This window comes from Lissotriton vulgaris, chromosome 5 (assembly GCF_964263255.1).
Source record: "Lissotriton vulgaris chromosome 5, aLisVul1.2, whole genome shotgun sequence".
NCBI classification, from domain to species: Eukaryota; Metazoa; Chordata; class Amphibia; order Caudata; family Salamandridae; genus Lissotriton; species Lissotriton vulgaris.
In genome coordinates, this window is record NC_141693.1 from 421,201,265 (window position 1) to 421,221,758 (window position 20,494).

General features: G+C 44.8%; 1 protein-coding gene across 1 annotated transcript in view; it reads right to left on the reverse strand.

Annotated features, from left to right (window-relative positions):
- VSTM4 (V-set and transmembrane domain containing 4) overlaps window positions 1-16,680 on the reverse strand; it is a 123,110-nt gene extending 106,430 nt beyond the window's left edge. Inside the window, exon 1 of the mRNA XM_086920089.1 lies at window positions 16,364-16,680. Within this exon, the coding sequence (XP_086776215.1) occupies window positions 16,364-16,418 (55 nt within the window). The 5' untranslated portion in view covers window positions 16,419-16,680. The remainder of the gene's footprint in view (window positions 1-16,363) is intronic.
- Between the last annotated feature and the right edge of the window lie 3,814 nt (window positions 16,681-20,494).

Here is a 20,494-nt window from a genome sequence, read left to right on the forward strand (position 1 = left end):
GTACCCTTTTTTGAAACACACATCCATGAACATAAAACTAAATGTAACCATTACGCCTAATCATACTATTCACAATATTTCTAACCCATGCTGTACTGTAATCATAACAGTAATTCCTACACGAACACAAGATTAGAGCCAGGTTTTGTATATAATTTGACAGTAAAGCGGCTCTGTCTCAGAATCAGAAAGCTAAGTAAATAGATGTTCATTTTTTTTGCTCAGGCTCACGCATTCGGCCAAAATCTGCTGGTGAGTTCTGGGGTAAAAAAAAAAGAAGTGAATGGCACATGTGCAAAACAGGTTCCAATTTGATTTTTATCCATTATACGACATTATCCAAATGACTCAGCAAGTGCAACTCATAATGGCTCTATAAAACTACAACACTGTCCACAAATCACAAAATGTCACAAAATCTCTCAGCAGATTTCATGCTGCAGATCTACAGTGGATTCCGTTTCACGTGTGGAATGATGACCTTACATCTTACCGTTAAACCTTATTTCTGTCCGATTACTCTCGAATCACAAACACAAAAAGTGAGTTTAACCCCACAAGTGGGAATTCCGTAAGCCAGGCCTACCTAGTCTCCATGACAAAAGTTGAAAGATTCACAAAAACAGGTCCCACAAAATCTGTATTGTCTCCGTCAATTAATCTTTCTATGTGTCTGTCAACAGCCCAGAGGTTCTGCTTGAATTCCTACAACCTAAAATATGCAGAACTCTTGACGTGCTGGCTCCACTCCAATTTACATACATTGAATTCAGCTGAGAAGGACCAACAGGTGGTTCAAATCCATTACGGCAGACATAAAGCGGCAAGTCAGAACTGGGTCAACAATGGGGGAAATCCCAAATGGAATCTAACGGAACATTGTGTAAAACTGATGTAATAATATTGCATAACAATTCAAAAAGCAATATATATATATATATATATATATATATATATATATATATATATATATATATATATATATATATATATATATATTCACTGAAAAAACCATAGGTTTCACACCAGTTATAGTTAGGTGGAAATTTTACTCGCATAAAACCATTGAAATTCCCACGTTATAGTTAGTTGGACTCACTATAACTTGCGCGTGCAATGCACTGCTGATGGCGTCACATATTACATCACTCATGACATGGTCAGTGACATCACTCATGACATCACTGATGACATCTCAAATGACATCACTGATGACAACATCCTTGTGACAAAGTGGCAGACCTCCTATCAGCATAAAATAACCTTTGACACACACATTCAAAAATAGAAACTTACATTTTCTTAAAAAAGGAGAAACCAATACCAATTACAACAACTTCTTAGGTAATTCCATCATCTACATACACATCCACTCATTTACCAACAGTTCTATATAGTCACTCATGCATGTACTTACTCATCATATGTACTCATACACCTATACATCCTGTTACACACTAATACTCATCCATATAGTTACTCACACACAAATTCACACATGCAAATAAACTATCAAAAAACCATTTACTTGATTATACTGCTATATACACACCACTACACATACTTCTACAGAAACGGAAACATATTTATTCTCTTAAACAATCAATTATAAAAACACATACTCACTAACACACCCCTACACACAATCATCCACCCATACAGTCTTGCACACATGCTGTCTTCAAAATACATACAAATAGTGAGTCACTCATTCATGCATCTGTGCTCTAAGTAATATCCCCCACTGAACCATACAGACACCGATACTGATACTCAAAAAAACAACTAATAACCCATATACACACACTCATGGAGCTACTCACCAACCCATGCAGCCACTTATACACAAAGTGAGACACAGGTACAGATATTTAAATATTTAAACATTACTCGATAATATATGTATTCACTAAGATACATTTAATAAGTCAGTTAACCAATCAATTTTACACAAAAAAAACATCCATTTAGACATTTATTTACCCATTTATTCTTCCATCAACCTTTAGATATACATATATAAAAAATATTTATTTTTTCGAAAGATACACATTCACTGGATGATGTCATCAGTGATGTCATTTGAGATGTCATGAGTGATGTCACTGACCATGTCATGAGTGATGTAATATGTGACGCCATCAGCAGTGCATTGCACGAGCAAGTTATAGTGAGTCCAACTAACTATAACATGGGAATTTCAATGGTTTTATGCGAGTAAAATTTCCACCTAACTATAACTGGTGTGAAACCTATGGTTTTTTCAGTGAATATATATTACCTACTGGCGGTCGCCAGTAGGTAGTTATAGTTAGGATTTTTTTCAATGCAAAATCCCAAAATTCTATTGTGAATAACTTTGGCGCCGGTTGACAAATCTGCCTCAAATTTGCCTCGCGGAGCTCCAGTCCTTCCCTGAAAGTTTCGGGGGGATTCGTCAAGCGGGGGCCGAGATAAAAGGGGGGTCCCAAAACGTGTTTTCCCCATGTTAATTTCCATAGGGCGGTCTAGGACTTTTTTACCCTTGTGTGGGAGTGGTCCTGTGATGCTATTTTGACTTTTTTTGTAAATTGACATACCACAACGCTTTGACTAGTGATAGGAATCGTGGTTGAGAGGGAGTTGAAAACTGTGGGCAACCCATCGAGTGTCGAGTTTGCAGTACTAGGTGTGTAATTCTAGTCATGCCTATTGTTGTTCACAGTGAAATTTAAATTCCGCCAGCATAATTTCCATGAGTGCAGAAATTTTGCCCTACACTTGTTTCACAACATTTCAGAAATTATGCCCTTACACCACTTCACATAATGATACCCAATTCACAGTAAAAATATACCGCAAACATATGAGAAAAAGAGAACTTGAGCAGCAGTTGTTCATTGTGCTTTGTTTGCCCATTTTTAGAGTGAAATGGGTTTTCATATAAAACAAATTGCACACCTTTTGCACTTACATGTAGCTCTAAATGGCAAAATTCCATTTTGAGTTATTACTCGTAATTTTGAGGATATATCATATAATTATGTGAAAGCAAATTATGCAAATTCCACTCACCCTTAGTAATACACAGAGTTCTTAGCTTTAACTTGCTACTTAAGGCAAAGGTGGTGATCAAGTACAAACCCCAAAGCTTTAGCTTTGAGAAAAGGGCCCACCCCCAATCGGCCACTGCTTGTACAATTAATTGAGGTTTGACAAATTTCCAATAGCAGATGGTCATTCTTCAAGGTGTTAAGTACTAGGCAGTTGTAGTACATCCAGATTGAAAGTGTCTATTGGATGGAAACTTTCAGCTGAATCCATGTCCACATTGCTAGAGGTTGGAAGGGGTACTAGGGTGTCATCAGCCAAGTGTGAATCCTCCAGACCCCGTGGGCAAAATAGTAAAATATGCATGCACTGCGTATAATTGTAGAAGAGGACAAGAGATAGCAGACAACCCTGAGGGCCGCCAGTAGTCAATGGAGTGCACTGGGACAATAATTCAAACCAATTCGCTTGTAAAATTCCATCAGCTAAAAATGACCTAAACCTGCTGACAGAAGAGTCTGCAAAATTCCGGGGCATATTTACATTTTACAAGTCCCTTGCGACACTTTTGCACCGCCGTTGTGTCACTTTTGTGATGCAGCGGCGGTATAAACAATGCGCCACGTTGCGACGCATTTAGAATGTGATGCATCTAGGGAGATGCATCCCGTTGTAAAGCCCTGCAACACATTATACATTATACCTGCATCAGGGTGGGCGTTCCGACGCAAGAAAGCCTCGTAAAAGTGACGCAGTGAAATCTACAAGATTTCCCTGCACCACTTCTACAACGCACTGCATCAAAACCTTACAACCTGCTTGAAGCAGGTGTAAGGAGTGACGCTGCATAATAGGTATAGACCTTCCTGACCATTGCTGGAGTTGAGTTGAGTTGTGCTTGCGACAGGACTCCAGCAATGTGTGACCTTTGCGCCAACAGGTGCATCACACATCTGTGAATCCTATTGCCATGGTGCACCGCATTGTAAATGCGACACATCCATGGTGGTGCAAGGGTTTTTTTGTGCGACACAAGTAAATTGGTGCATCTCTGCTATAATGCAGAGATGCGTCAGTTTCTTGTAAATCTGCCCTTCTGTGTCCACAGAACCAAAAGCTGTTTATACGTCTGATATTACAAATAGAGTACCAGAGCCTTGGTCAGATGGCCAATGCAGCTGTTTGCTCAAATCCAAGAGACTAGGCTCCATTTCCAAATCTTCCAAAGTGAAAAAATTCAGCCCCTTTTTAAAATATCTGGGATCAAGTTCTCTAAAAAGGAGCATTCATTTTAAAGATAACCAACTTCAGGAATTTTAAATAGTCTGTTACAATGATGTGTGGTTGAGGATTACCAGCATATTGGATTGGTTTCTAATGAGTTTTCCAAACTTGGAAGGTGACAAAATTTAAAAACTAAAGGCTGCAATGCCTTTGCTCCCCATCTTCTTCCTAGGGGCGACTGAATAGGGGCATGAGACGTAACAAAGGATTTTGGAATGGACAGAGATGGGATGCGTGAATTAGAGGCACTCTTCCTGGTTACCTAGATATCCTTAAATTCCTTTACTTGGTGTCAATACAATCTGAATGAATTAATGCTGGGGTGTTCGGAGAATTAACTAGATCAGGTTTGATTAAAACATTATCACTTCTCTTAAGATATTAAAAAGGTATTTAGTACAACTGCCTTTCTCACAAATTTGGGATCAATGATAACTTTTTTTTTGCGAGGCGGATAACTTGCATATAAATTGCATTCACCTAATTACTAAGGGCCTCATTTATGAGGCTGTGCGCCACTTTTACGCCGCCGGTGCGTCACTTTTTGTGAAGCACAAGTGGCGTAAAAAATGTGCCTTGTTGCGCCATATTTACAAAGTGACGCATCTAGGTATATGTGTCACTTTGTAAACCCCTGCGCCACATTATACCTGCACCAGGTATAATGTATGCAAGGGGGCGTTTTGACGCAAGAAAGGGCCATGGAAGTGACGCAGTGAAATCTATAAGATTTCACTGCGCCATTTCTTGGCCGCTAATACGTCAAAATCTAACGCCTGCTTCATGGCAGGCGTAAGACTGGCGCAGGCACTAACAACATGGGACTTGCCCATGTGAAAGTACACATTGCTGCAGTTGCGTCAATTTTGTGACACACTCCAGCAATGCGTCACTTTTGCGCCTACAGATACTTCAGAAATACTGACGTATCGGTAACTCCTTGAGACATGATGCGTCATATTATAAATATGACGCACCAATCATGACGCAAGGAGTGCGCACTGAGAAGTGACGCATCGCTGCTTTCACGCAGCGATGCGTCATTTCTCATAAACGAGGCCCTAAGAGTCTTTCTCGGTCCAAACTGGATTTTGCAATGTACATGCACCAGAACACATCTTGACATGTAGGCTTTTCAGACCTGAGGAATATTTTTAACCTTTAACCATTTCAACCTTTCCACGCTCTATTTAAGCATGCAAACTCATCGGTTATGTTATAGTTGGTATAGGGTTGCATTACTATTTGTGGCTTCTATTGGCTCGCTCGAGCCGCATAATAAACTGTGACTCACACTGGCTCGGGGCACGGCTGTAGCCTCTTGCGGTGCTCAGAGCATGAATTCAGGGGCACGTTTCGCCCATAACAGAGCGGAATCCTGCTTTTAACATCTGAGGCTCACCTCAAGGTCTTTTTTTAAACCAGCTTCATATATCCGTTTATGACTGGAAAGGATTGCCCACGTCTTTACCTAATGCTTGATAACTTTTTTTTTAACTTCTTTTTATTAGGCAGTTATTGAAATAAACGTGATCAAAAGCATAGCAAAGTGATACTTTTTCAGTTGTGGTAAAGCATAAAGAACCTGGGACTAAATGGTGACAAAACCTAGATCAAGTACATACTTGGCTAACAAAATGCATGTCTCTGCAGTTGTTATTTAATAAGAGCATTGTCAAATCCAACTGACCTTTCTTTGCCAATCCCATTTGATTGGCTTTGACAATTCATGTATATTTGCCCAGGCACTCAAAAAGCCAAAATCAGCCACAGCCTTTTAGTAGTAGTCAGGGGCGGCTCCTTCATTAGGGCGGAGGAGCGTCGCCCCACTGCTTTCTCGCAGTGCGATAAGCAGAAACATAAAATGTTAAAACTACTATTTTATGTTTCTGCTACTCGCACTGCGAGAAAGCAGAAGGGTTTGGTTGGTCGGGCGGGTCTGCTCTAGGGCAGGGGAGGAGTTGCTTGCCCACTGCTGAGGGCGCTGACTGTTTGGTCGGCCCTCAGGGGCCAACCAAACCAGTCATGTGCACGCTGACTTTTCTACATGTAAGCTGTATGTAGCCTACATGGAGAAAATGGCCTCTACATAGGCGCCTGGCTGGCCGGAGTCCCGACCAATCACAACACTGCCATTGCAGTGTTGAGATTGGCTTAGGGGAGGGGAGGGAGGCTGCCTGCTTTCTGTTCCTGCCAAAGGCAGGAGAGCAGGAAAACACGTGACCCAGCGGACTGGTACGTTTTTGAAATGTACTAACCCCCCACGTGGCCCCCGCACCACCCACGAATTATTGTGACCACGACTGGTAGTAGTACTTCCTGTACTTCCCAGATGGCCATTACGTTGCATGCAAATGCAATATGTCTGCCATCTTGGAAGTATGGACAATGTCATTACAAGATGGCCAATCACTGATATTGACTTTGCCAGTGCAGGCACAATTTACAAGCATTAGCGATAATAGCGGAAAGAGGTGGGCAAGGGACAGAGAGAGAGAAGATGAGGGGGGGAAGGGGAGAGAAAGAGAGAGATATTATGTCAGAAGAATGCTCAGTGTCGGGGTAGAGGGAGTGCAAAAGAGGAAAATAGAGGCAGTGGGGGAATGTGGGAAACAGAGTGACTGATTGATGGGGAGAGCCGGAGGGGTCAAGGGAAAGAGAAAGTGTGAGCAGGTGACAAATTGAGACAAAGTGAGAGAGAGAAAGGAAGGAATGAGAAAAATATTTACTCCCATAAAGTGATGAAACAGAGAACACTAAAGGAAAAATAGATCCCGGCCATGAACAGTGGAAGAATACACTGACTCAATCAAAAATCACAGTGAAACATAAATACTCTGGTGGCAGGACAATCACAAGAATAGGGATGAAATACATTTAATTATGAACAGGTAATTGAAATAGTCAAGAAAACCAATTAATCATGAGCAAGGATCATACTAAAAACCCACTATTATAAGTGTAACTTAAAGTATTGGGTACAATTCTGTCTGAGACAAACAACGAAAGCTGTCAGCAGTGAGACTGTAACAAGTTACAAAAAGTTTGGGAGCCAGATGGACATTAAAACTGGTTGCAAATTGTCCACCAACTTTTGTACCCCCTCTTTAATATTGGGATGTAACGTGTGTGCTAATAGGTTGCACCACAACTTGTCCAATCGCAGGGGGATGCAGAATAACCTGCCTACTGAATATTAATTTGGCAGGTTTAAATTTACAACCCCCTTGTGATTGGCTACAAACATGGATGGTGGCCTGCAAGGAACAACAGACCATGATCTCTATCTTTGCATAGACAGAGAAGCTTTTTATTTTACTAGCATGCGTTCCCTTAGAGGAGCCTGTGATATTCCAAGAACAAACAATTCCAATTTGGTAACACATTAGGGTAGAAGGCAGTAGTCCACTGAACCACTGCTTGATCCTCTTCAACCCCAACGTTGCCCAATGGGACAACTTCGGCTTTGCGAATGTATTACCCACGTTGTCAGACCACAATCGGGGGTCCATAAGCCAGGCAGGAGCTTCTGGGCCTCAACCCTAAGTGCTGAGGTTGTTCACCAAAGATGACTTGGGGTCAGTCAAATCTTGTTTCTACAAACTGGTCGGAGTATAACCCTTTCTGCACTTAACTCTCAGGTTAGTGAAGGTGAGCAGTCACAGGCTTCACAGGAGGACATCTGTGGTGTTTGTGCTCAGGACTCAGCAATCAAACAAATAAAACCATAATCCCAACGTATAACCTAGTGCTTGTCTTTTCAAGAATAAAAATACTTTAATTGCACAATTGCACTGAATACTGTGTAAATTTCTCTCGCTGCGATTCTCTCAAAGCGCTACACTCATCCTGTTCCCTCGGCAACTCCCTCCTGCCAGGCCCCCTGTCTCTCACTGCCCCCCGCCCCCGCTTCAGAAGTAAGGATGCAGAGTGAATCAAGCTCAGGTACAGTTTTTAAGCCGAAAGAAAAACATGCTCTTTAGGTCGAGGGACCTATAAGCTGCGCAAAGCGCAGCTTCCGGTCCGGAGATCTTAAGTTTTGGAGTAGGGCAGTTTAAACCCGCCTCCCTGCTCCGTTCCCTTCCATTGGCTGGCTTCCTAAACGGAGGCCAGCCATTGGAAGAGAAGGGAGTCACTCCAAACAAGCCCCGTCTCTTTCGGATTCAGGGGCGTAAGTTTTGCTGTTCTTTAGCTCGTGACGTCGTCAGTCACTCAGGACAGAAAAACACTCCCCCGAATCAGAAAAATCGCGGAAGCTTGAGGCCGCCATTTTGCTGCTGGTAAGGTTGAGGTAGGCTGCTCTCGCTCTCGTTCCCGCCGTCTTTTTTCACGCCCCCTCCCTGTCCGTGTCTTTGTTCCCCTACCGCTGATGAGATCGTCTCGCTGTCCTCCCCGCCGTGTCTTTTTCCCGCCCCCCTCCCGGTACTCAATAGAGCTCTTGTTCCCGATCTGTCCCGCCAGCTCTGCTGTCTCTGTGCTCCGGAGCCTCCTGAAGTCCTACTTCTGTTTGTATCCATAGTTATCTGTTCTGCTGCTTTGATATTTGCGAGGGGTGCGATCCGTGACTGCTCCCGGCCGCTTCACATGCAGATGGAAGAGACGACAATGGGGGGAGGGGGGCCTGCATCACCGAGGCCGGTGGCTCAGGGTAACCAGAAGCCCCGCTCTGGGTTCATCTCTGGAGCTCTGTGTGTGTTATACAATGGCCTTCCCACCCTGTGAAGGCTCCCAGAGAGCGCCCTGTGTGGACCCGGTGGGTTTGCCCCTCCGAGGAGGCGCTGTGTCTCTTCCTCGTCCCTGCATGTGTAAGCAGAGCCGAGTCTGCCGTAGACGGACTGTCAGGGCCTCTTGTTGTCCGCTGCTCTTCGGGATTCGTGTCTCTGGTTTCCAGGCCTGTGTAATGTCTGGCAAGGGGCCTCCCATATTCGCCCTTAGCGGAAAGAGCGCCTGACCGACGGTGACTTACTATGGTTTTTAGGCAATATTTAAGAGTGAATGTGTTTGTGTGCCTTCACAGCGCAGTTCTCTTCTAGAACTGTTTTTGGGTCCGACTGACAGCACTGTTTCGACCTATTGTCATCTGTTCTTTAAAGAATGGTCTTTATCTCTGCCCGGGAGAGCAAAAGCCCATTCTTTCAAGAATAGATAACAAGAGGTCCAGCAACGGTGCTGTCAGCCAGACCTAATAATAATAACTGTTCTAATGAAGAATAGCGCTGTCAAGTCAAGTAAAAAAAAATGTATTGTTTTTGATCCTTTAAAATCATTACAATTCACAATAGAAAAATGATCCTTAATAGCGCTGTCAAGTCACACCTAAATACATTCACTTTTAAATCTTGCCTAAAACAAGGTATGTCACTCTTACTCCATACAGTTGGCTGTTCGGTGTGTCATTCCACCTCGTATACAGAGATTTAACTTACAGTGCATGCAGGACTACTGTACAGCTCAGAAGTACACTGAATCATTAAACATTACGTTACATCTTACAATGTATACAGAAGACCATAATTTTTCTTTAAATTTAGTTTTTCACTGCAACAGGCTTTTAAAAATATTTTTGTCAGGACCCTAAACGTAAGCCAGACGTTTAGTCTATACCAACACTTGTTTAATTCTGTTCTGGACCTGAATTTTGTGAAAAGTTTTCACTCGTTTGCAGATATATTGCCCGAGTCAAACACGTGCAAAGCACTGAACGGAACTGGAAGATAATGCATGGCGCTTTACCAAATCTCCAGCTAAACCAATAAGTATATTAGTTAAATATAAACAATTTGCATTATCGTCTGCTCTGTCTCAATTCCTGTGTAATCCAGCTTGCCGTATCCACAGCAATTACTTACCTGCCTCGCACTATTTACATCTCTTCCAGGAGTAGTACGGTGCTGCGCTATCAGCAATCACAGCCGCTCTGCCCTACTCCCTCCTTTGTTCTACTTCTGGTATCGCTAGCTCCACTCCACTTCGTGTATCGCCAGATCTGCGCCATTTCCAGAATTAACTGGGTCCTCTTTATTTACAACACCTATCAACATTTAAGAGATGGAAGGGATGGTGCTGAGGAGGCAATTGGGCTCAGAAGCCTCCTCCTGCTTTTTCCCGGTGAAACCCTTAGGCAGTATGGTGACAATTACTGACCGGTCTGCCATAATATTGGTGGAGGGGCTGGGTTAGATTGCAGATCTTAACTTTGCCTGGTTCAGAATAGGAGTACAACAGCACTTTTCAGGTAGCAAACTACACATTTAATGTAATGTTATCAGCACTTCTTGGTAGGGTTGTTAGACTTTAATGGAATGTCAGATCCCATTCAGGAGGCCACTGGGCCACACCTGTGGAGGGGTTTGAGGCCCTTTAAATCTGCTGTCCTGGGGCTTGCCCTACTATGGCTCTACAAACTGGGTAAGTACAGCCCTTCACTCATAGAAGAAGAGCAGGCGAGTAGTCACAGACGTCTCAGAGAAGTTAGTGAGTGAAGGATACTCAGGCTCCAGAATCAATACCACCAGAAACATAGGTCACCTTACATTCAGTTATGCACAAATACCCAATTACATGGTGCAGGGCTTGGTGTATGGGGCCTCCGCGGATTAGATAATCAATTGGCTCGAGTGGGTTCTCCTCTCTGGTAGTGGTGAACCCCCTCCTTCCCCCCAATAGAGCATGTCCATGGTCAGTCATGTAAATTGGTGGGTGCAACTTGTGCCTCTTGTATCTAAGTTAGCGCTTGGTTCCTTTGGTCTAGGCCCATTCGGTCTCTTACCTACTTCAGATTAGCAGCTCCTGTCCTTACTCCGCCATCTCAGCCACTCAACAGTATATGGTTTTAGTGAGGGACTGCATTCTTCCTGCCAGCCGCAGTGGGATCTTCACCAGCAGTGATGTGGCAGACCAGGGGAGGTGTGATGCTGCTTTCCCTCTTACCCCGGCAGCAGGATCTCACTGGGTGCAGGCAGGAGCCTCTAGACATAACACACAGAAAAGTGGCTCTGTGTGTGGTTGTGCGTGTGTGTGGCTCTGTGGATAGCTTTTTTTGTAGGTGGCTCTATGTGAATGACTCTGTGTGGGTGGCTCTGTATGTGTGTGTGGGTGGCTCTGTATGTGTGTGCGGGTGGCTTTGTGTGTGTGGCTCTGTGTGGGTGTAAATGCAATAGGTCATGTATATGCGAGCGATTAAGCTATTGGCATTGTAAATGACAATGCCATTTATTTATCGATTAAGCTATTGGCAATGTAAATGACAATACCATTTATTTATGATAAAAAAAATTAAAAAAATGTTGTGAGCAATGCCAATAGCTCTTCTTTAAAAATGCCGAGACCATTGCATTGTAAATGCTTGTTAGTCTTTTCGTTTATTTTTTAGTCTTCCCTTTCATGTGATGTCCCTCACCTCTGGGAGACTGGCTGTCACCAGCCCTTGTTGTTAAACAGTCACTTGTGAACTCCTTGGTCATAAAGGACCAGGAAGTGGAACAACAGGCAGTGTTCTAGGACCCACATTTATAAACAACTTTTAGACAGGGGATCTAAATCCACTGCTTTAATCTAGAACCGGTTCGGAATAGTTCTCCATTTAAGTTTGCTCCTCAGACTGCTCTCCAGACACAGCCTTTGTGTAGCGTGATTCTTCCTACAGCAGGCAGCACTGAGGCTGTCTCCAGTCTGGGGAACTCCCAACAGAGACACAACGAAGTATGAGGTTTCTGCACCTGGCTGTCATCAGCAAAACTGAAGCCATTTTCAGGCACAGCCAAAAGGTCAGGCCTCTCTTACAAACTGGCTTACTTCTCACTGGAGAGTCTGCAGATCCACAACTCACACTTATCATCCACCAAAGGGCAGTGGCCATGAAGAGTAATCAACAGATCCTTGCTAACAAAAAACCCCATGGAAATTCTAAATGAAGCCTTGTATGCACGTCAGTGTCTGGATTCATTCCCTCCGGCTACAGGAATGCAGGCTATACACTTCCACTTCATCTTGTGCTACGCCAGGCTCATCCGAAATCAACCACACTGCCCTCCATTACTCTGGTTCCCTCATACACAAGTTACCACCATAAATGTGTTATACTTACTACACATACACTCAACCCAGAAACGAGATGCCAGTGCAATAGTGGAATTTAAGAAAGGTGGCATTACCCCGGTGACATAGGAAAAAAAGTATGGTCACACTACTGATTTAGATTTTCTTTAAAACACTATAATCTGCTACCAACGTTTTATGCTCTATATTCAGTCCATGTACAGTAGTTCACTTCCCCTGATGAGGGAAAGTATAGTGAGCCCCTATAGGCCCAAGGAGAGGCCAAGGACTAAGCCTGGGCAAAATGTGTATAATTTTCTTGGCAACAAATGTCCCAAAAAGAACAAATTTACGTGAAAAGCTTGTCCTTCAATTTCCACATGACATGAACAGCTACTCGTGTTCTGTTCATTTGCCTTGTTCCCATGCTCCCTTCATGAACTTACTTCTTCTACTGTACAGTAATGAAGCATCCACTTGGCATTTTCCTAATCACTTGTTTGATCCGTTCATAGTATTGTTTAGAATCTTGCTTCAGGTCTTAAGAGTGGTTCTATGCTTCTGCTTGATGTCTCTTTCATGGAAAATCTCTGTTGTTGCTCCTAACAATCTAGATTTCTGGGATGCAGAAATACAGAATTTGCTGACATCGCTAAATTGCGTGTGCGGTGAGGGGTGATATGGTTTCTTTCACGTATGAATCCAGCTCCTCCTGAGAACATTTGTTAAAATGTAAGAGCAGGGACCCACAGCTTTTCTTGGGAGTCTGCGGCCAGCGCTTCAAAATGTTGGGTTGGAAAATTCCAAGTTTGCCTTGTCTTGATTCATGCCTCCTTCTTGCACTACCCTACACTTATTGCCTCATTATGGCACCCTTAAAGGTTAGTTTTCATTCTTGTTTTTCCCTTTAACATTGTTTTTCCATTTTTCGCTTCCTCTTTCTTTCTCCCTTTTCTGGCTTTATCTCTTTTGCTATGGGTCAGAATCTAATGATGAAAAATAGGTTCTGGTCCACCAAAATGAGTTGTGATGCCCAGTTCATGCACTCATGAAAAAAACTAAGCATTGTCTGTCTGAAGATATGATTATTTTGAGTGTTTTTGGTCAAATTAAGTTCTCCCATTTCTTCCTTTCCTACTTTTTGTGCCTAGAGCCGCTATGTTATGCAGCGTGCAGAAGATACATAACGTGGAAACCAGGGCTTACAAACTTTGAAGGACTCAGATGTAACCCATCCCACAAAGTTCACTGAGGAGGCTGTAGGAAGTCCTGGAGGTGATGCAATATGGCTGAAGAACCCAAATTATTTTCTCCTGTGACCATCAGAATCTGGTTTGGTGGGTGGTGTTGGAGGAGGACTCACACTGTAGTTATTTGGTGGCACAGGGGACACTGGAGAAGGTGTTTTATTTTGAGGTGTATCCTTAAGAAGAAGGGGATGATGGGAGATGGGTGATACGGTTAGACCCTTCTGTGTCAGCGTGGCGGGCAAGACATTAGTGTAGGGGTTGTCCTAAGAGGAGTTATGAGTAGCGAAGACAAAAGGCTTTACATGGAAGGTCCTTGGCGGTGGTGGAAGGGTCCAGCAATGGGAAGGCTGTTACTTGAGAGGTTCCTAAATAAATTGGGTTTTGTTAGGGTGGGATGTCGAGGAGTCTGTGGGAGCTTTCTGGTGAGATAGATAAGCAAAGGTAGTGATGGCGAGCGGGCTGTGCGCAAACAGCCTACATTTTTCAGCCTAGTTCTCTGTTTTCTCCAGCACCAGCCTAGACATTCACCTGCCTTATGGCCACTTGGTAGGAACGTGCTGCACTCTGCCCCAAAGGTTAATTCTCACACTCCATGTACATACTTCGATAATGCTTACAAGCCTTATAATGCCAATTACATATTCTGTACTATGTTTTTTGATTTTTCTTCCTTCTCACAACCCTCTGAGTCTCCAAGCAGGTTGAGAACAGGTAGCTTGACCGGTGAGCCCACTGAAATCAATGGTGATCACATGTTTTTTGGAAGGTATGATGGTGTTAAAGTCTGGGAGTCCCAGTGCTTAATTTGAGCCAGTGGTGGTGGAGCCCACCAGCACTCATTTATGGGCTCAAGAACTTATCTTCCCTCATTAGGTACTGACCAGGAGCATGAGAGGGGAAACACAGGAAAGGATGGGAAAGACTGAAAAAACGGCAAAAAAGGAAGAAAGCAGGAACCTGCAAGTGTGAAACAAAGGGACAGAGAGTGGCTCAAAGAGGCGTGAGTTAAATTCAAGATTATGAAGCCTTGGTATCTGGCCCGCCGACACTGAATTGCACCGACCGCGGGCTTCAGCCCCGGCACTCAATATTTTACAAATTAAACACTGGCGGGTTCTATTGAAATCTATGGGATGCATTTCAATTGGTTGCCGGTTAGATGGGTCTAACGAAGGTGACAGCTCCCCACCCCCTACATACTTCTACATGTGGGTGGGTTGAGAGGTATGTATTTGTGAATGATAACCAATCCGAAAACATGTGTCTGTCCCATGCATGCTAATAGACGCAATTCAGGCTGCAGACTCCGGATTTTTTTTAAGCCAAAATGGCTTTATTTTGGCTGTTTCATGCCTGAAATTGAAATTGTCGCTTCTTCAGTAGAAGTCAATATGGGCAATACATTCTCCCAATTTTTTTTATCTCTAACTTTACTCTTCAAAAATGTTGGCATGCATGCTGTCTCCTTGGCAGAGTTAAAAATTCTCCTTTTCACGGATGTTACATTAACTTAAGACTCGTCGATTGGCTGTTTCCTTCTGAAATTGTCTCTTCTTCAGTAGAAATAAATTGGGGAAATACTTTCTCTCAAATATTTTTTCTTTATTTTTCAAATCTCCCACTTAACTCATCTACAATGCTGCCAGGCATGCTGTTCTTGGCAGAGTAAAAAAAATCATTTTCGCCGATGATATCTAAGTTAAGACTCATCGAAAAGTAAGACGAGGCAACTTCCATCACTTGGAAACACAGGCCGGTTCGTAGCAGCAGAGAGAGAAGCAGACAAAGCTGGCAGACATCGATCCAAACTGCACAGCAAGGGGAGGGGGCGCGGGGAGGAACATAAAGGGCCGAGGGAACACTTGTTGCAGTGTTCAAAACCCGACAACAAACCTCTGGCTCTGGAGGCAGAGCATCCCGCCTCCCGGGTCCTTCTTGTACCACTACATGTCCCACCCCCGCCCCCAAACCCCCTTCTCGTACCCCCAGTCCACAGTGCGACTTTGAAAGGAAATTTACTAAATCTTTCCTAGTACTTGAGAAATGGCGGGCACAGACCCTCGACTCCTAAAGACCCGAACTGCACCCACCCTCTCGCGGATCCCTGCAACGCCTCTACGCTCTTTAACACTCATTTGTCGCTATTCTACCAGCCCCAGAACTTGGGAATTCACAGCAGTTGCTCGCCCCCCTCTTGTCCTCTGGAAGCCCCTCGACACGCCAGCCTCCTGCTGACGCAGGAAATCCCCTGGACCCCTCAGCCCACCGAAGCGCTGGACCTACAACAATATCCACACATCCATGGCACAAGTCTTTAAAAATAAATAAATGGGGGGACGCTGACGTCACAGGACGTGACCTCATGAAAGGTGGCTGGCACCATCTGACTCATTGCCTCCCCTCGCTCACCCCTTAGATGCGATTGCCTCAGAGAAACCAGTGCATGAGCAGCGTTCTGAATGGGATTCGGTCTCGCCCCTGAGAGGCCAAAGAGTGAATGTGTGGCTCCATTTGCTCCAGTAATCGAGCTCCTGGTAAAATAAGTGGGGGGACGCCGTCCACCCGCGTGGTACCCCGACTCAAGCCCTGCACACATCCCCTCAACTCCGTCATCCCCGGTAGCCCCTCACCCGCCCACATCACACATTGCACCGTGTGAGCCCCATGGGGACAATGCCGAGACCCCCGCCCCCCAAAGACCCTTTAACAGCCCCTGGCCCCTTCACCTCTCAGATTCCACCCCCACACACGTCCTCTCTTACCTGCCGCGACGAGAGCTTCAGTCAGGAGAGACAAGTTCACCAGAAATGTGGGCATTGTCCGGATCCATGAACGGCAGCTCTCCGTGGAGGGGGGCCGAGAGGGGGGCACTGCTGAGGAGGGAAGGAGGGCCACAGAGGGAGTGAGAAAGAGGGGGGCAGTCAGTGCTGGCAGAGGGGGCCTTGATGACAGAGTGACGCGGAGGGGTCACTGCTAACGTCACGCGGAGAGGGGACGCTCTCTGTCAGAGTGGCGCGAAGAGTGACAGTCCCAGCAGCAGCTCTCTTCAGGTGGCCGCGCTGCTGCGCCAGCCCCGCCTGCTTTGGGATGTGCACAGCCCAGCAGAGGATCAGTGCCGAGAGAGAGGGAACGAGGGAGAGGGGAGGGGAAGTGTGCTACAACTTCTGGGAGGCAGGAAACATATGTAACAACAACTGCAGGGGGAGGGGAGGGGTTACAACTTCAGCTACAGAGAGAGAGAGAGAAGCGAGTGATTCCAGAAAGTGCGTGACAACACCAAGCACAAGTGTGGGAAACAAAAACTCGAGGGGCCGAGAAAAGGGGCAATGCACGCTAAGAGGAGTAATGACTATATGCAATACGCCAGATAGAGGGGTTTGGAGAGTTTAACAGACTTACAAAAAGACATATAACACCATAGACTAAATCATGGGTACTCGCAAACATTTCCTGGGGGAGGGGGCGCGAAGTACTGTCTGTGGCAGGACGTAGGAGTGTGAGAAGCAGAAGCATGGGGCATTCCCCTGACTTCTGTCTGCCAACAACGCTCTATTCTCAGGCACCAAGAATTAAAGTCAAAGCATTGACATCTAATGCAAAACGTGAGAGGGAAAAAGATACTATTCATCTGGTGGCAGAATTACAAAATGTGAAACTATAAAACCTGGTATCAGTCCCGGCTCCCCACTTGATGAAATTGTGTGATCCTAGGCAATTGGCTAAATTCACTTTGCCTGCCATTTCTTTATTGCCACATATGAGAGCCCCTTAAAATATACGATTTCATGATTTCTGCTGTACAAAACCTTCTTTTGTGTTTTTTTTTAATAAACTATGATGTTGTTCCCCCTCTCTTGTGTTTTATTTAATAAACTATTATGTTGTTCCAATTATATAACAACGAAGGCTACTCACAAGGTGCTCAACACTAAATTGTACACCTATAGTCTCAGACATATGTGTGTAAAAACATGTGAGTAGTGCCTCTCTCAACCAACAAACTGCTACTAGAGAAACATGACTGGGGGAGACATCCCTTAAGGATAAGAACCCTCACTCACCCAAGGGTGACATGCTTCATCATATGGGTCCTCCTTACCAGTGTGGAAAACCTAGTCACCACTGGGAGCTACTACTTCAGTGTTTAAGGAAGGAGCTCAGAGATGTTTTTTAAAGTAAGGATGGTAATCCCATATGTGAGAAGATTGGTGTAATGAGGTATGCAGCGCTGTGTGAAGGATAGGTAGGTGGAATTAAAACTATCTAAGTGGAGACACTATATAACTTTATTGATGTGTTCCACTTGACAGGGTTAAAAAGGAAACAGCACCGTGGTATGGATATAGAACCACTGTCACTTAATGGTCAACATGTTTCAGCCTATTGATCTACACAAGAGTATCAGCGGCTTTCTTCAGGACCAGATCAAATATGTGAAAATGCTGCTGCAAAAATAAGTGATAACTAATTAATCTAATACAAAAAAGTAAAGTTTGTACAACACCGGTATTCCTGCTTTTTCTTTTGTTGGTTAGGTCATACCCAGGTATCCTCAAAAGTAGGAGCCAGGTAGAGGTGAGGCAGGATTTTCCTACTTTTATACAAAACTTTACTTTAATGTATTAGATTCTTTTTTTGCAATGTTTTACACTCCATTTGGCCAAAGGGTTACAGACCGAAAGTGAACGGGTGAACAAAGTTGTGAAACTTAATGTGCTACAGTTTTTGAATGTATTTTGAAACGTCATAATCAGTTGAAAAAAGGCTTAAAGTTTTTCTATATGGGAGAAAAAAACATCAATATGTGATTAGGAGGAAAGCGTCAAACCCAGATGAAGTATGTCAAAGTCACACACTTTGTAAATGCAACTAGCATCTAATTTATGTACTTTATTGAACTTTTACGCAGAATAATAATTACACACATACCCAGTTTGCTATCATTTTTTTCAATGATTTTTTATTGATTTTTCAAATCACAAAAACAGTCTCACATTCCCTTGTCTACAGTGACTTCTGGGTTACCTGAAGCAAATATCATACATTCTTACATCCAGAATCACAATCATTAGAATTTTTAGCCACTGGTACCTTGACTGGAAGTGAAATTCCTATTCTTCCCAAACTACTGTCATTACCTAAAGCTCTTAGGGGCAGATTTACAAGCCCCTTGGGCCTCTTTTACACCGCATTTGTGTCAATTTTGTGACGTAGTGGCGGCGCAAAAGATGCGCCATGGTGCGGGGTATTTACAACGTGACGCATCTCCGAGATGCGTCACGTTGTAAAGCCCTGCGCCAGAAGGAGGCGTTCCATCGCAGGGGTGGGGCGTTCCGGCGCAGGAACGCCTCCCAAAAGTGGCTGAGTGAAATCTACAAGATTTCACTCAGTCACTTTTGGGCCCATGCTGCGTCAAAACCGTGCGCCTGCTTGAAGCAGGCGTAAGGATGGGCGCAGCATTGTGGAGATAGAGCCCCCCCAGAGCATTGCTGGAGCTGCGTCGCGCTTCCGATGCAACTCCAGCAGGCGCCGCTTTTAAGGCACAGATGCGTCACGCATCTGTGCCGTTTTTGCCCCATGGTGCGCCGCATTGTAAATGCGGCACATTCTCGGTGGCGGAGCTGTGGCGCACAATTACTGGCGCATCCCTGCTGATATGCAGAGATGCGCCAGTTATTGTAAATCTGCCCCTTAAAGCCTATTTTTGAAAGCCTGCAACACTTTTACGCTGCTGTTGCATCACTTTTTGTGATGCTACGGTGGCGTAAATAATGTGCCACTTTGCGCCATATTTACAAAGTGATGCATTTAAGCAGATTTGTCACTTTGTAAACCCCTGCGCTACATTATACCTGTATCAGGTATAATGTTTGTAGGGTGGGTGTTCCCCCGGAGTAAATGGATGTAGAAGTGGCGCAGTGAAATCTATGAGATTTCACTGTGACATTTTTAGGACTCTACTGCGTTAATATCATACGCCTGCCTCACAGCAGGAGTAAGACTGATGCAGGCACTTTCACATGAGACTTGCTCCATGTGAAAGGACATATTGCTGGAGTTGCGTCTGTTTTCAGACACACCCCAGCAATGCTCCACTTTTGTGCCTACAGATACATCAGAAATACGGAAGTATCTGTAACTCCTTGCGACATGGAGAACCATTCATTAACAAGCATTAGAAATGCAATAGGTCTCGCAGCATTAGAGTTAGTGCTTTTAGAATTGTTTATGGGTTTTTTTGTAAATCTTTAGCATGAGGTTGAGGGTGAGTGAGGGTGAGGGGTTGAGGGTGAGTGAGGGTGAGTGAGGGGTTGAGGGTGAGGGTGAGTGAGGGTGAGTGAGGGGTTGAGGGTGAGTGAGGGGTTGAGGGTGAGTGAGGGTGAGTGAGGCGTTGAGGGTGAGTGAGGGTGAGGGGTTGAGGGTGAGTGAGGGTGAGGGGTTGAGGGTGGGTGAGGGGTTGAGGGTGGGTGAGGGGTTGAGGGTGAGTGAGGGTGAGGGTGAGTGAGGGGGAGTGAGGGGTTGAGGGTGAGGGTGAGGGTGAGTGAGGGTGAGGTTGAGGGTGAGTGAGGGTGAGAGGGGTTGAGGGTGAGTGAGGGTGAGTGAGGGGTTGAGGGTGAGGGTGAGTGAGGGTGAGTGAGGGGTTGAGGGTGAGTGAGGGGTTGAGGGTGAGTGAGGGTGAGTGAGGCGTTGAGGGTGAGTGAGGGTGAGGGGTTGAGGGTGAGTGAGGGTGAGGGGTTGAGGGTGGGTGAGGGGTTGAGGGTGGGTGAGGGGTTGAGGGTGAGTGAGGGTGAGGGTGAGTGAGGGGGAGTGAGGGGTTGAGGGTGAGGGTGAGTGAGGGTGAGGGTGAGTGAGGGGTTGAGGGTGAGTGAGGGTGAGTGAGGGGTTGAGGGTGA